Genomic DNA, 16729 nt, shown 5'->3' on the forward strand with positions numbered 1-16729 from the left:
AATGCTTTCTTTGGTGACACATGCGGGAAATAAAGGTGGCGATACTGCAGAAAAAACAAAACCCGCGTTAGGATTAAACATGAAAGTATAATAATAAAAATTTCATATTTAAAAATTTGCCAAAGCGCGGTTTTATGGCTGTTGCAAATCTAAAAAGTTGTTTGGAAACGTTTCAATTATTAATTAAAAAATTAGACAAGTGTATATGATGTTTTGTAAATTAGATACTCTTTATTACATACATAGTAATAAATACATGTTTTTGGCATATGTGATAAAGATGACATCACACAACTCGTATCGGCCTCCGTGGCTGATACAGGTTATCAGCCCTAGGGCTGATACGGATCCGTATCACACCCTATGAAGAACTCGTCTGCCTTTTTCGTGCTGGTATTTGTGCATTTTTACAGACTAAAAACAAACAATTGTCACAGTCGACATTTTTAAGTTCAATTGAAAACTTCAAATGCTTGCAAATGTTTTGGAGCAGTTCACCTTTAAAGCCTGAGGAAATTCCACTTCTGTAGCTCTATGTTTGTTAAAACAATTAGATCATATATTTCTATATAACATACAGATGTATGTACATACTACTATCACATGATATTTGAAATCAATTTGTTCAAGTTCATTTATAAAATAAAATTATTACTTAGTATGTAATAAATGTATTAATAGATACCCTTTTTCCATATCACAGCCCGTATCAGCCCTTGACCAATATCATCCCTCGGGCCTACGGCCCTGGGGCTGATATTGGAGTTGGTATAATTCTGTCTTTTGACTGATCTCTTGATTCTTCCCCGACATCGTTTAAAGCCGAAAACATTAGACTCATAACTTGATCAAAACTGTCGTAAACACATGTTCATATTTGTGTCGTAAAGATTTTGGTAAGGCTGAACCTTTCTAAATTAATATCGATTGAATGTTTATACAACAGACTAAACATATCTATAAAAAAAATTCTGCATGCATTTTTTTTTTTATAATTAAGCCAATTTATTTGGAGCTTGTTTAAAATTGAAATTCAAATTACGGTATATAAAGTTTTGTTGACTTATTGAAAAGTCTTTCAACGTGTATGTTTATTTCTTAAACAATGTGACTGCAAGTGTCTATCACATGACGATCTCCATAATATTGAAAGCATGCTTTGCAGTGAGGGCATGTATATCGCACAGTGGCGATGCTATATCCCCTTCACGAGGGGATAATTAATAGAACTGTTTAAACTTATATACTAACCACATCCAAACCGTATCAGATGCGTATCCAAACCGATCCTATTTGGAAAAACAAGGTCATCCAAACCTGTTCCGTTGTTCAAAATTAATCGACATAAACTGCTTATTTACATGATTTTCATATAAACTTCGTAGAAAATTAAAGATTTATATGCTTTTAAATGAATATGACGATCTCTTTAATGATAAAGTAAACAATGTTAGCGTTAAATAACAAGAAAAATTATCAATTGGATTGAATGTTATGCAATTTTGGTTATTTTTTGCCATTTTTATGTTAAAACATATTATAATTAAAGCAAGTATGTCTTACACGATTGTCTCATATTCATGTAAAAAGCTGAAAAAAGAAACTTACTATTATAAATAAATGCTGTGAATTTTTATTCTTGCTAAGTCACATTATCAAACATTTATTTGTCCTTCAAATTTCATTTCAAAAGTTGTTTATTTTTTCTGTACAGTGTATTAATTACAGGTAACACCAATGACAATAAACAACTATTGTTCATTTTCAAAAGAACATATTGACCAAACTACATTACCTACTGTTTGGAAAATATGTTTTTTTGAAAAATATAGTGTTATATTATTTATACTATTAGTTCAACAAAGGTGCAGAATAATCTACTATTTTTTTTAATTTTCACCTGAACTATTTAGCTGCCTTTTTTTATATTGACCCTGTCATGTCCAAGGGGAACATTTCACACGGTAATAATAGACTAGAACAATGTCGGGAGACGAATCATCGATATGCAGTGTAAACGTAGCCGAAATACATGTAAGACTTTTTCATACAGATACCCAATTTTTAGATGAGTGTCTGTAAGAATAAAACCAGGATAATACAGGCGTGGATATTTTGTTTTATCAGGAAGTGTTATTGGTAAGCAAATAGACATTTATATGACTTGACCGGTTTTTTTTTTCTATCAGTGTGTACAATAGAGGTAGAAATGTAACACTTCCCCAACTATAAAGAAAAATTAATTTGGCAAATTTCATAAGCGTGTGATTAAGAATACTTGCTAAGTGCTGCCAGAATCGTTTGTGGTGTTGTAAATAATAACAACGCATTTTAAATGTTAATTATAACAATGAGAGGATTTGCATTAAATAATGACAATGTTTTATATTATGCGATTGATTTTCAATGGGATTCTAACAGTAATACATGTACTTATAAGCATGAACTAATTGGCGATCAAACTATACATACAAATTAACCTCGGACTAATGTCACACTTTTGTCAATTTTAGTTACAGTAAATAATGTTATATTTTTAACTGGCACGATACCTTGAAGAGCGACTCGAATCCGAAGTAGAAATACGATTCCTTAGTGAACAAATTCTCTTGATATTGATATTCAGCATTGTTTTTGATGAAAAATGAACATCAGTGGCGTCGGAAGCAAATTGAAAGTGGGTGGGGGGCTAGACTAATCGTCAGAAATCTTGACAAGAATTCTCAAAATGATGAAAATCCTAATCCGGGGGGGGGGGGGGGGGGGGGGGGGGGGGGTGGCGGGGATTGGGGTGTATACCTATAACTCCAATCTTACCTGCCACTTTTTTTTCAAAATCATAAATTTTCTATTCCGTGTGTGTGTGTGTGTGTGTGTGAGGGGAGGGGGGGGGGGGGGTACTATACCCATGACTCCAATTTTCAATTTTTAAGGTTACCTTAGGAACAATTTTACTTGCTGCGAAAAAAAAGTATGTGGGGGGGTGGCTGAACCCTCCATGATGCTATATTCCTGATAGTTAGGTCTAACTTTGCAAAAAAGTGGGGGAGGCTAAGCTCCCCCCCCCCCCCCCCCCCCGTTCCGACGCCTATCAACATGACAACGAAGATCATATAACTCAAAGTTGCCTTTACCTACCTGCGTAGCAAAAATACTTTACAGCTTAAACATTTGTTTATTTGGTTTTCTTTTCAGTTTACTTTGAAAAGGTCTGAAATGGCGAAAATCAATGGATCTCGACTACGCATACTTTCTCTTTTCGTCATCTTCAAGTGCTAGTTGATGCTTTAAATTCTCCAATGTGTAAGTGTTTTCTGTTTATTGGGTTTTTGTTGTTGTTGTTTTTTTTTTTTTTTCTTTCAGCGCCACGGTGCAGTTTAATGCCTGCTTGGACAGTCATGTAGTTTTTTTCTTACGGGCTTCCTCCTTCGTTAGTAGCCCATCCTGACAATTATTTTGCCATTGAGAGATTTTATGTGTTACAGAAATTATTCTTAATTGGTTTGAAATAAATGAAGTTCAGTTTGTTTGTTTGTTTTAAATCTGTGTTTCAACATATTTGTATGAAATGTATTCATAAACAGTACTAATATGTGTTTACTTTATTTAGAAAAGAAACGGTAACCGCTGTATACCGTCAAAACAAATAAAAATATAAAATACATAATGTTCCTGATATGTCGTTCATTATTTTAGTCATTGTTATTTTTTGGCTAATCTAAATTTAACGCCCCGTCCTGTAAAAAAAATCTTTTCGAAAGGAAATAATACAGAAAAAAGAAAGTGCAAATTTTTACACATGTATACTAAGAGTTACTATAATGTCATTGTCTCTTTCATTCATTTTAAGATGAATTCGGAGTGGACTGCTTTACTAGACATGAGGGATTGATAGAAAACACTACGATATTCGTGCGATACGATGGAAAACCTGTTGTCAACTCCTCTGTCTGCCAATACTATGCCTTTGAACTAGCTGAAGACACTAGCGGTAGCCACAAAATGTGTGTCAAACCCCTTTACTTCATAGACCCTGATTGCGATGTACAGTTAGATATCAAATCAAGTTACTCTGGCTCCAGTTTGCATGTGAGTTAATCATTTTATTTGAATACAGTTACATCAACCGAGTTTTATTCCGTATATTTTTTTTTTACTAAAATGTATTAAAATTTATAGCTTTCTAGAATCTAATATGGCTGATATCTACACGCCCGTTTATCGATTGATCAAAACTTTGATGTCAGACTCAGTGGTTCATAGAAGACGATTTAGCTGTTTCTTTTAGCTAACCCACTATGCATATCAACTGTTACAGCAATTTAGTTAAATTATTTGACCATACTTTTCACAAATAATTTTTAAAAGAAAGATTTTAATATATACAATACACCGCTTTCTGACTATGATGAAGAATCGTGGGTTATGAAGGGAGCTATTATTGTAGAAAGAAGTGCGAACGCGGGTTATGTATTTTTTTCTGTAGTATAACCATCTTCATATCCTGCATGAAAGCTTTTGACATTGTTAAAAGAATTTCACATAAATGTCTCATACATGTAAGATGTCGTTTTTTGGTTGTTTTTTTACATTAATTTAGTATTTGTTATTGTTATACTTTCATGTTAAATACTGAAATCTGATTGGTTAAGACGCAGTTAATAATATTTTATATTACCCTCAGCGTTAGCAACGCACTTGGCAACGGGTAACATTAAAAAATGTTACATGCGCCAAAATTATGCGCGTACGGTTCGCTGTAGAATTCACGTTATTCCTATATAAAAGCAGTAAAATTTTCTTAAAATTTTTAAAAAAGACATTCAGTATAACAAAATAAATAGTGCCTGTTTGGGAGGATAACAGTTGAAATTGACACCCCTCGAAAACCATTGTCAACCTCCGCTTCGCGTCGGTTGACAATGGTTTTCTCGGGGTGTCAATTTCAACTGTTACCCTCCCAAACAGGCACTATTTATATAATATACTTCATTATGCATCCATTAGATATCTTAATATAAGTTTGTAAAAAAAAGTTTATTAATTGTAAATAATAATGGTACAATGTAATTATCTTAATCATCTAGCCTCGGTAATATGTTAGATGTGTCTTCATGCTTACTGTGGCCAAAAAGGTAATCAAATTTCCTGATTAATTGTTATTAATTTTACAGACTATTGACTGTAATACAGAAACCAACGACGACTTTTGCGCTGACGAAAACAAAGATGATCTTTATATATTTATCAAAAAACATGGCGTAATAGCATCAACTATTGCCAGTTTTTTACTTCAAGTTTACGTCGAAGAAGTGGATCGTATGTTTTTTTTTTATTTACATGTACTAGCACTTTCATTTTGAATTTTTTATTGTGTTTTTGATTGAGAAAATAATTTCAAATGCGGTTTCATTATCAAAAATATTTTCACCATCATTATCATAATTTCTATCATCATCATCATTATCATCGTCGTCGTCGTCGTTGTCACCATCATTATTACTATCATCATCATCATCATCATCATCATCATCATCATCATCGTTTTATTTCTATAATTTTGTGAATTTTCTATCAAATCTTTAATTTTAGATAGCGCTGTACTATGGATAATCATCGGAAGTTTGCTTGGAGCCATTGTTTTCTTCACTGCTTGCGCCTGTGTAATATGCCGTCGCAAATGCAAACGCAAAAAAGCTAGGGGTAGAGTGCTTGACTCTGCTCAACCAAATGCAGGTAAGTACGAATACATACATTTTTTATTTTTGCATACATGCAATATGGTAGTTTAAAGATAATTGAAAGCAATGTTGGACTAAAATTTCAGATATATAAATACTTCACTGAGAACTCAAGAATGTTTTTGCTGAGAAAAATAAAATAAAAAGTACTTAATTGAAATTGCTACAGATCTAGGTCTATGTTTATAAATATCGACACTAGATGTGTTTATCTATTTTTACAAACTAGTTATTTCAATAAGATTTCTTTTTATAATAATTTTGTTCTCGAAAAAATGTGTATTTTTCGTAATTTCCTTCAAATTTAAAAGTAAAAGTTTTATATCCTATAGGTAGCGCAGTGAATCAGCCAGCGTTCCCATACGCTTCATACATGTACTCTACACAAGCTGGAAACCCAGTGTCTTTTATTCTTATCTTTATTCTGTATGTTCAAAGTTTGATTTATCTCTCCTGAAGGTACTGCAGTGAATCAGCCCGCATACCCGTACGCTTCATACTCCACACAATCTGGCGACCCAGTGACCAATCTCCATGCATTAGGAAACTATCCTACACAGTACTCAACGGGGACTAACCCACAGCCTCAATATCAGCATTCATTTCAACCCCCGCCCCAACCTTCACTCTATGAGGAACCTGAGAAGGTGCCTTCTTCTCCCCCTCCAAGTTATGACCAAGTGAATTAATGATTGGCAACCCGCATAATTTGTGTGCTTGACAATTGAATGTCTTATTTACGAATGTTTAACAACTGAATCTCCCAAAATGCAACAGAGTTGTAGTTTGTACCACTGTTTCATTATTTTCTGTTGACTTGTTTTATCATGTTTAATTGTTAAGTTTATGTTATTTGAAAAATTAAAAAAAATGTGAGCATAAGTGATTTTAATTTTTTTTTTTTCATTTTTTTTCAAATCTAAAGCATTATTAAAATGTATCGGTAATGTTGATTTTTGTTCCTGATGGAGAATCCTTTTTCACTTGATGAAATATGACTCAATATTAAGTGTTTATTTGATATTATTTTTTTTAAATATTTGAATATTTATACTTCAAATATCTTATAGCTTGGTTTTAAGTGTAAATTTTCTTGTTGTTTTACTATTGTGATGATGGTGAAATAATTCAGTCGTATATATTATGGAGAAAGCATGGCGCTATTGTATTTACCATGATTGACATAATTAATTTAAAATGTTATTCACTTTGGGGGTTTTCTTAACAATTAACATACTTAAAAAATATTGTCCGGAAAAATATACTGTATATTCACTTAATTTCTTTTAGGAAAACAGTCCCTAAAACGTTCTACATACACACATAAACGGAGAGTAAACGTAAAGCGCACGCTGAAAGAACGTTGAGCGAAGGCAGAGCGCATGGTGAGTGAACCAACGGTGAACAAAAGCTGAATGGAATTGGTTGAGTGGGTGTGAACGGCGAGCGCATGCAAAGCGCGTAGGTAGCGCAAACAGGAACGCAAGGTGAACCGTAAATGCACGATGAACATTAGACGAACGCTTTGTTCGTATTACCTCGGAGGTTATCTTGCAACTCTTATTCAACCAAGAATACATACTGAAATCTTTAGCTTTGTTTTCTACAAACGTTTGCAAATACAGGCGTCGAGCTAATGCTCGGCAGTCTTCCAGCGATTGCCTGAGCTGGCAATATTCCAGATTTTTCTTCTGCACTGCTCTCTGGGTGCGCATATAAAATGAGTTCCTTAAAGTATTAAAAGTATAATTACAAGATTTTTTTCATTTATTCAACTAAATTGTACATTACAAAAAGATGAAAACAAGTTGCTGTCCTTTAAAAAAGGACTACAATACGTGGACCATTTGCATGTGTTTCCAACGAAAACGTGATTTCAAGCCTTAAGATTATCAGAGATTCCACCGACTCTAGCCCTCAGTTTTAACCACTAAATTTGTACGTTGTATTACGTATACATGTATGTATAGCCCTGACTTTTTATCTCAGAAATTAAAGGGTTCATACTTCTAAAATAATTATGATCTATCTATGAATGAAGTTTGCATGTATAGTATCAGGCATTCGGTGAATTCTACTATTTGCGCACATGCACATTACGATTCGCACTACTTTGTTACAGCTTTGTGTAAATCAAAAATTTCATAATTTGATGCATTTTTTTTAGATTTAAACTTTAATAGTGACATAATTATTCAATCATACTTAAATGCTTAAAAAAATTTAATCGGGAAGTTCTCTAGCCTCGCCTACTATAAATGTAAAGTTAAGTTACATGTGTATTCGGAAAACAACAAAACATTGCAAATTGTGCTATTTGATGCATAACATTGACTTATTTCATAATACTGATAGTTCATATCACATGGCAATCATTTCTTTAAAAGGAATACTTTGTTTCTGTACTGTTTACCGACCACTTTACAATTACAGCGCCTTTGAACTTATGCACATATGGCACGGAATCCCGATCCTGATTCAGATAAACGTGTGCTACCCTGGTTCCCTGAGCTACCCATTACGCACAGGAACCAGGCTAGCACATGCGCAGGCTGAAATTTGCCCATAGCATCCGGTTTAACCTCGCTTATATATTTTCTGCGTAGACCTCAGGGTCCACGCAAAAATCACCAAATATTATTTTTATTTTATCGGTTATAGTTTATCTGAAAACCGTGCCCGATAAAAATAAGATTTATATTTGTATTTTTTTTTTGTTGGGGGGGGGGGGGGGGGGGGGGGGGGCATGGGCACGGTCTCAAAAATAATCCTAGTAATCGATAAACGTAAACTATCTTGTAATTTTGTTGCAATATATAAACGTGAAATTCCTGTTGGTTTGGTTGAATATTATATAGATACAGATATTATGTAATCTTGTTTCAAACGGAAAGTGAAATAAAAAAAAAAAGTAATGCATGTTTTATTATCAATAATTTGGGAAACACAGTTAATGTGTTATATCCTTGTATTCGAATTATGAACCTATGAAAATTGTTCAAAGACTGTTTATTATAGCAAAAAGAAAATAATTTATTTTTGAACTTTGAAATTCCTCGATTTTTGTAACCACCTATGGAATAGCGAAAACGTTCAATTATGTGTGAAATTTTTCATGACGTTACAATAATCAGAGCTTGTGCTTTATCGATTGTCGGTTGAATTATGATAAACTTAAAATCTAGGTTATTTTAAGAATGCTGAACGTTTTGTCTTTAATGTAAATATAAGCAATAAACAACAGTGTTAATTTAAGAAGTTCATCGGGATGTGGACTTGGTTGGTATGTCATCAAATCTTCTGATCGATGAGAATCCCTTCTGGTTTCATATGATCGATTCGAATACGTGACCAACCAAGTTCATATCTCTGTGAACTTTACAATAAGATGCAATCGTTAATTATAATGTATTTTGTATGAAGGACACACGTTTTATATAAATGTATGCGGAGTAAAACATCACAGCACTGTCTGTGCAAGAAAATCGGATACATTGGAAATTGTATCTAAGAATAAACTATCTTTTATTTTTTATTTGTTGTAGTTTCCTTTCTTAATTTTCACAAACATATTACGATTATTACCACAGTGTGTATATCTATCATTTAGAAGTCCGTGTAACCTGAAGTCCTACATATTATGATAAACACATTGTTGATTTTTTTTAGAATTGCTTTTAATTGAATTTATTTTTCTTTTATGATAAATAACAACAAGACTTTGACCCGTGCGTGCACGGGTTGGCATTGCTTATGATACCAGACATTTACGAAATAAATACATCGAGCTTTCAGCCCACAATAATGCTATTAATTTCACTAAACTCTGCTAAGTTAGAATAATCTAACTGTGTCTCGGAACAGGCCTTCACCACAGTTAAAATGCCTCCCTGCATGGTCTCATATACCCGTAATGTAGCAAAAAATTGCAGAATCGCTCCGGAACGAATTTGGAGAAAATCAATGAAGCTGCATTGAAAATAGCAGTTACATTTTTCATAACAAACCATTTTGAGGCTGTAAATTTATACATTTCATCTAAAACTTAATTCATATAAATAAAGAATTAAACACTTTTTCACCAACGTTTACTTGCTTTGAATTTACACACCATGATGACATTCGGAACCCTTGGGATTTTTCATATTAAATATCAAATGAGTTAGAGTTTTCTCCCGTATTTTCTTTGATGAGCAGATTATATGACTGACAAGTTTTCTGAGTTTATCCATGCAATTGTGATATTGTGGAAACATAAACAACAGACTCCCGTGATTTAGCGTGAATGTAATGCACATGCGCAAGATTGTTAAATCCAAAAAAATTCAGACAATTTCCGGATTTTTTAAAGGAAATTTCGTTGATTATTAATTAGCGATGCTTGATTGAGAAAATATAAATTGGTAATATTCAAGTACCAACGATGTTTAAGATATATAAAGCAATAGACAGTACTCTTCCGATTTCTCGGTATTAAAGCCCAAAAATTCGAGTCTATTAATTTAATATAGTAGTATAGATGGATTCATGCACAAAATGCAATCCAGAAGGATCCACGTTGGGATTTGTCCAAAAAAAGAGATGAAAATTTACAAATATCTTTATTGGCCAGCCGTATCTTGGTTTAATTCTGTTGACATTAGAAATGCATTGATTATTTAAGAATAGTTCAAATTTTAGCTCAGTTGATTACGAGAGCACAAACTCGTTTGATCTGCAAAAATCAAATAATCATTTTTCTTTTTTGATACAGGGTGTCCCAGAATATCTGTTACCATCTTAAATCCATATAAATTAGATAGACAAGTGTTTGGCCAAAACTTAAAAATTGCGACTAAAATAAAAGGTAAAATTTATTAATTTTTTCTCACAAGAACATTTGATGAAAATCGTGCCTTTTATTGAATTATGACTTCACAAAATTGCAACATACATGTATATTTCTTTGGTTGATTTGAATTTCATTTCAAATTAATTAGACAAGAGAGCAGACATTCTTCGTTTTAAAACTGTATTTCCAAACACAAATTTCTAACTCCATATATAATGGTATAAATTATTAAATAATAAGACCTGGGGAAAACATCTCAACAGGCAAAAGACTCTTTAAATAGTAAAAAGATTTGAGAAAAAGAATGCGTACAGAGGAATATTACTCATATTGACATATTGACGTTGTCATTGATAAAATAGACGTCATTTTGACGCACTTTTGTTGTTGTTGTGTTTTTAAAAACAATGTTCAAATTGACAAAAACTGATGATTGTTAATGAAATTTATTGGTTTAGAATTTTCATCATTTACAGTTACTTAATGCCTTGATATTTTGTTGAATGAATTTAATGAAAGAGTTAATAGTATCAGATATTCTGGGACACTCGGTATTTTGTGATTTTTACTCAAACGGCCAGCCATACTTGAGTGTTATTTACGTCACTGAAACGGGTATAGAAATATAGGCCAGGTACCATTTTAAATTTATGATTTCGAAATATTTAAACTGCCGGGTATGCAGTTCCGAGTTCGAGTGCATGTGATGATTAGTCATACAAGGTAAGTTAATTTATCAGCTAGTTAATTTCAAGCTAAAAGGAAACATTAATATCTTATCGCATCCTATTGAGAATGAATGACTCTATACGATGGTCCATACATGTAAACACACGTTCTGTTCAATCGATTATAAGTGTATTGACGCTGAATAATCAGAGTTTATAGATTCGTTGAATTTGACTTTGCCGCGTATCATGTACTGTAACACTCAAATTCTGAAATATTCGGGGTAGATTAAAATCGAATTGCCATAGAAGGAAATATCAATGAACGTTTTTTTTTTTTGTTTAACCTTGACATTCAAGATATTTATAAAGTCCGTACGAGACCAGCTTCTTTCGGTTTCATTCACATTTTTTCTTCATGACAGTTGAGCATGTTGAGATTTCAAAAATTTCAAAATATCTTCTTTAACTTGTATCATCTTTCATTACACATTTGAAACACAATTTTCTATTACATTTAATTTAAATTATTAATTATCCCGAAATGGAAAATCCCATTCATTAGTTTTTTGGGCCCGCTGTCTTGTAGAATAATAATGCTCGTTCATCCGAAACATATCCCAGGTTACTGTTATGTAGCAATGTGTAGTAAAAAATGGCGTTTTAAACACAGTGTTTAGATGTTTATCGTATAAATTGAATGAAAGTAATTCAGACACCAACGGTATATTATTCAGTATCAGTGTCGAAAAATTCTCAACATTCAGTAAAGCGATATTAAATACGAAAGGTATGGAAATATAAGCGATCTTACCAAATTGAGAACACGAAGGTATTTAAAGAACTCTAGAAAATCCTAATAAACTCTGGAATTATTTCATTAAAGGGGGCTAATAAATGCTTTATTATATGTGTATGTATGTATCCGTTCAATTGCATGTTATACTTCATATATAAACTCGTTAAAATTGATTTTAATGGCGAATTCCTGAATCACAATTGGTATGAAGGTCTAACTCTGATATCCCGATCTAAGGTCATCTAGACTTGCTATCAGGTGACTTACATGCTATCAAGCAAATTCGTTTGTTTCTATTAAAGCAGTAAAGTTTACCGCATTGTATAATATAATGTTATAACACAAACATAACACACCCGACTACACACTTCAAAGCAATTGCAATTGCCTGTGCGCATACACCTTACATTATGAATATATATAATTTATATATAATTATAATTATATCAGTGGCGTCGGAAGTAAATAGAAAGTTCGCCCTAAAATAGTTTGCTTTTGATTTGCATTGGTTTAATTCCATTTGCAAGGAAAAGACATTTCATGCACCTTATTTTTTTATCACTTCTTGTATTAGCGAACTCGCGGATAAAAAATATATGCATAATAGTCAGCTATTTTACCGTCTTGTATCCATAAACCGTCATTTGATGGTTACCTATAAAATACAAGAATCCAAAATATTTTCAAAATGCTAAAAGATTACATGTACTTGTATAACTCTAAATAAAAAAATATAAAACAAATATCAAAATATGATATTTCTAGCTTTGACATGACTTATATGGTAGCTATGATACGAATATTGAAGGTTAATATCGATATGAATACTGGTCTCTGTATGTGTTCTTGTATATACATGCATATAAGATACACATTAGATATTAGATATGCGAAAAACATCTAAAGGGGCGGGGGGGGGGGGGTAGGGGTTGTTACCGTTACTTCAAACAGATTTCTCGCATCGTGTGTTTTTGTGTCAATATCTCACAATATGTGCATCAATAAACATATTAATTTATGTAAATTTTGTGTAAAAAAGTTATGATTGACAATTACATGTACTTAAGGCGGTAGAGTATAGCACTTGTATTTATTTTTATAATGAGAAAAATATACCACGCAAGGATGCAAATTAGAAAATACATTAATAAAAAAAATATGAATTGGCAACACATAAAACAGCCGAATTACTAGTATGCAGGTAGAAAACCTAATGGAAATCTACGCTTTTACAAACGTACCAGTTTGTAAAACATATAGAAACAAAAACATGTCTTGAGCTTTTTTATAGGTAACAAAAAATGTAAATCCTCGCTTATAATTGACAAATGACGGTAATTTTCGGCTGATCTAATGAAAAATAAATATTTACAAAAGGAACAGGAACCATAACTCTCAATTAAGCAACAACAGAAAAATTATATTAGCTGTATATGGAGTCATATATCAACTATATAGAAGAAAATCCAATTTTCGTAGTTATGTATAATTAAACAGTTTGCAAAAGTGGTTTATACATGTATCTTTAAAAAAAATATAACATAAAAATCATAAGTTACGTTGTAACACTTTTTTTTCAATAATGTCTTCAGACGTATACCTACAGATGTATGCATATTTGTTTATTTTTTTTTTTTTCAGTTTACTTTGAAAAGACCTAAAAATGGGGAACATTAGTGGATCTGGACTGGGAGTACTGTCTTTTCTTGCTATCTTTATGTGTCTCTCAGAAGTGCTAGTTGATGCTGTAACTTCATCCTCGTGTAAGTGGCATCTGTTTATTTTTTTATCCCCTTTCGCAAATTGAAGCATTGTCCATCAGAGCAGACTACAGATCGCTAGACCTTCAGCTACGTTTCATAATGTATACGAATCGTTTTATATATAGTTTTTTATATAACTATTATAATAATGAATGTCACTAAGTAAATCTAAATTATTGAAATTTTAAGCATATGTGTTGAGTTTTACCTGTTGAGTGTTGAGTTGAATGCCCCCCCCCCCCTCCCACTACCAAAAAATAAAAAATAAACATCACAAAGCTTGGAGATTTGGATAGAATGAATATTATGAATTCAAAGTGGTTTTAAGAATATAAATACTTGGGTCATATTTATTCTGATCTGGTACGTTTACATGTATTTTCCTAAATAATGAATTCCCTCCTAATATTATTCATGTCGCGAGGGAATGCTCCGTTTAACAGTGCCCTTGCTGCATTCCTCGTCACCTTACTGTGTCACACACATATATAGTAAAATAGTAAAATACAGTAGCAGTGTAGAAAAAACATTTCTTACATCGCATACAGATAAAGCATACATTGTACATTTGAAGAAACGGTACTTGAATTTTTCAATGCTGTTTGTAATTTTTTTTTGGGGTGTTTAAGTAACGCAATGGATGTATGCGCTTGCTTCTTAAAAGCCCTGTCACACCGGAACTGCGTCTTTATGGCGATTCTGCTGTGTCTTTAAATAATGTATAACGCCAAGGCGCGCGCAGTAGAGTCTCATACAGCACCGTAAAAACGCGACAACATTTCATTTATCGCGATGGGATCGCTTAGAACATTATAGAACGCCATGCGACGGCGCGCACTTTGAATATGCACAAAGTACGCATCGTGGCTGTGCATCCGATAAACATGCAGTGGAAACGGGGTGAGGTCGGCGTGACAGCGCTGTAAGGTTCCCGTTGGTACGCTCAAGGAACGCAGCTAATCGTAGTGTAGGCGCAGTGATAAGTCGATTTCGCTTGCACAGAAATCTCTCGGAGTTCTTTGTGATCTCAATGCATCCTATTGCGCTCTATCTACGCATGTTTGAGCTAGTTATTTTTCATTTGGCTGCGTTCACAAAGCGACCCCAAAGAGCTGTTGCTGCGTTCATCGCGCTCTCTGGACGTTTCATTGTGTTTTGATGTTTTCACGTGTTTTTTCCATGTTTTCTAACAACTAATAACGGTTCTTTTTTGTAGACATATCTTTTAAGAATTTTGTCTTTCACAAATTACTGAGAAATGTCTTGCGTTTCAATTGCAATGTACCTAATTTCAACAAAACAAAAATAATTTTTTATCATATATTTACTAGTTGTAAGTTTAAAATTCTTGTTTGTTTCCCATACCATTGTACAAATTAACATTAACCTTTCAATGAGTAAAGAACGTCTTGTAATTGCAGTCAGCGCACAGCGCATGCGGTGGACGCGAGATAAAAACTCTTAGCACGTTTGATACTCAGCGAGAGCGCAGTCAGTCGCCAAGAAATGCAGTTACATGCCGCGGGAGTTCCGAAGAAACGCCTCGGTCGCCGTCAAGACGCTGTGACATTTTCACTTGTAAAAATTTCAAATAAAATTGTATATTTTTCTGAATTTTCTTGCGATTCGAAGGTGTTTCCATGAACCCTGTAGGAACGCAACTTGGTGTGACAGGTCCTTTACGCTGCGATCTAAGATTAAAAGTGGAAGTACTAACTCGTATTTAAAAGGGTACACTGGTCGCCCGCTTGGATACGTTGGTTTTTCCCAGAGCGCCCTCTTACATTAATGACCTATTCCGACAACGTTATGATCATTTTCTACGAGTGAGTTTTTTTTAAGGTTACAGAACTTGTTTTTCAGTCGTTATTTTGAAATAAATAATATTCAGTTTTGGGGTTTATAATCTATTTTAATTTCAGCATATATGTATTAAAGTATGCATGAACAAAGCTGCTTTTGTAGACGTTTTGTTAGTTTACAAACCGTGAAGCGATTGTGTACCATCAACACAACTATATTATCTATAATGTCCTTTTGAATATCTTTGTCTGGTTTACTTTTACTGCTTACTTTTAGCTAACGAAATCTTATCTCACCTGAGTCCTTTACTCGACCCGAAAATCTTAATTCCCATTGAAGGGAAAATATCTCAGAAAAAATCGTCCAAATATACTATAATGTCTTTGTCTAAATTATTTTTTTAAGACGAATTTGGAGAGGATTGCTTTTCGAGCAATGGAGGATTGAAAGAAGACGCAAAAATAATCGTGCGATACGAAGGGAAAACAGTTTCCATTTGCGACTACTTTTCCTTTGAACCAGCTTCATCAACAGAGACTGGAATTAGCTACAAACTCTGTGTTAGACCTTTAAACTTTACAGACCCTGATTGTTCTGTGCAGTTGGAGATGAAATCCACTTACTTTGGCTCCAGATTGCATGTGAGTTTAACGGTTTTATTGAAAATAATTTTACATGATTTTCTCACTGTCATAGGATGTCGTTTTTTTAGCTCACCTGAGCTGAAAGCTCAAGTGAGCTATTCTGATCACATTTTGTCCGTCATCCGTCTGTCCGTCTGTCTGTCCGTCCGTCCGTCCGTCCGTCTGTAAACTTTTTACATTTTGAACTTCTTCTCTAAAACCGCTTATCCAATTTCAACCAAATTTGGCACGAAGCATCCTTATGGGATGGCGAATATAAATTGCAGAAATAAAAGTACGATCTGTATTCAAAGCGGAGAAAACCTTGAAACTGTAGAAAAAGGGGGGTGCATTTTTAAAAATCTTCTCAAGAACTACCGAGGCAAATTCAACGTAGTTTAGCATGAATTATCCTTATGAGAAGGAAAATATAAATTGCAAAAATTAAGGTCTAATTCAGTTTCAAGTCTGAGTTATTACGAAAATAATGATAAAGGAAAG

The 16729-nt window shown here is 33.3% G+C and overlaps 2 protein-coding genes across 3 annotated transcripts in view; both read left to right on the top strand.

Annotated features, from left to right (window-relative positions):
* Positions 1-3276: 3276 nt before the first annotated feature.
* Positions 3277-5596, top strand: LOC128160825 (uncharacterized). Its single transcript, XM_052824144.1, has 4 exons — positions 3277-3303; positions 3851-4089; positions 5175-5323; positions 5593-5596. Exons 1-4 carry the CDS (start codon positions 3300-3302, stop codon positions 5594-5596), a joined length of 396 nt encoding a protein of 131 aa, XP_052680104.1. The 5' UTR covers positions 3277-3299.
* A 5562-nt stretch (positions 5597-11158) lies between these two features.
* Positions 11159-16729, top strand: part of LOC128158703 (uncharacterized) — a 38784-nt gene continuing 33213 nt past the window's right edge. For both annotated transcript variants that reach the window (XR_008240029.1, XM_052821643.1), the window contains exons 1-3: positions 11159-11295; positions 13681-13802; positions 16011-16246. Coding sequence is in view for 1 of the 2 variants with exons in the window: in XM_052821643.1 (XP_052677603.1) it covers positions 13703-13802; positions 16011-16246 (336 nt within the window). In the remaining variant the exon portion in view is untranslated. The remainder of the gene's footprint in view (positions 11296-13680; positions 13803-16010; positions 16247-16729) is intronic.

The sequence above is a fragment of the Crassostrea angulata genome, chromosome 8 (genome assembly GCF_025612915.1).
Source record: "Crassostrea angulata isolate pt1a10 chromosome 8, ASM2561291v2, whole genome shotgun sequence".
Lineage (NCBI taxonomy): Eukaryota > Metazoa > Mollusca > Bivalvia > Ostreida > Ostreidae > Magallana > Magallana angulata.

Coding starts and splice junctions, on each gene's coding strand:
- LOC128160825 (XM_052824144.1), top strand. Junction 4,090..5,174: donor ACTCTGGCTCCAGTTTGCAT/GTGAGTTAATCA, acceptor TTAATTTTACAG/ACTATTGACTGTAATACAGA.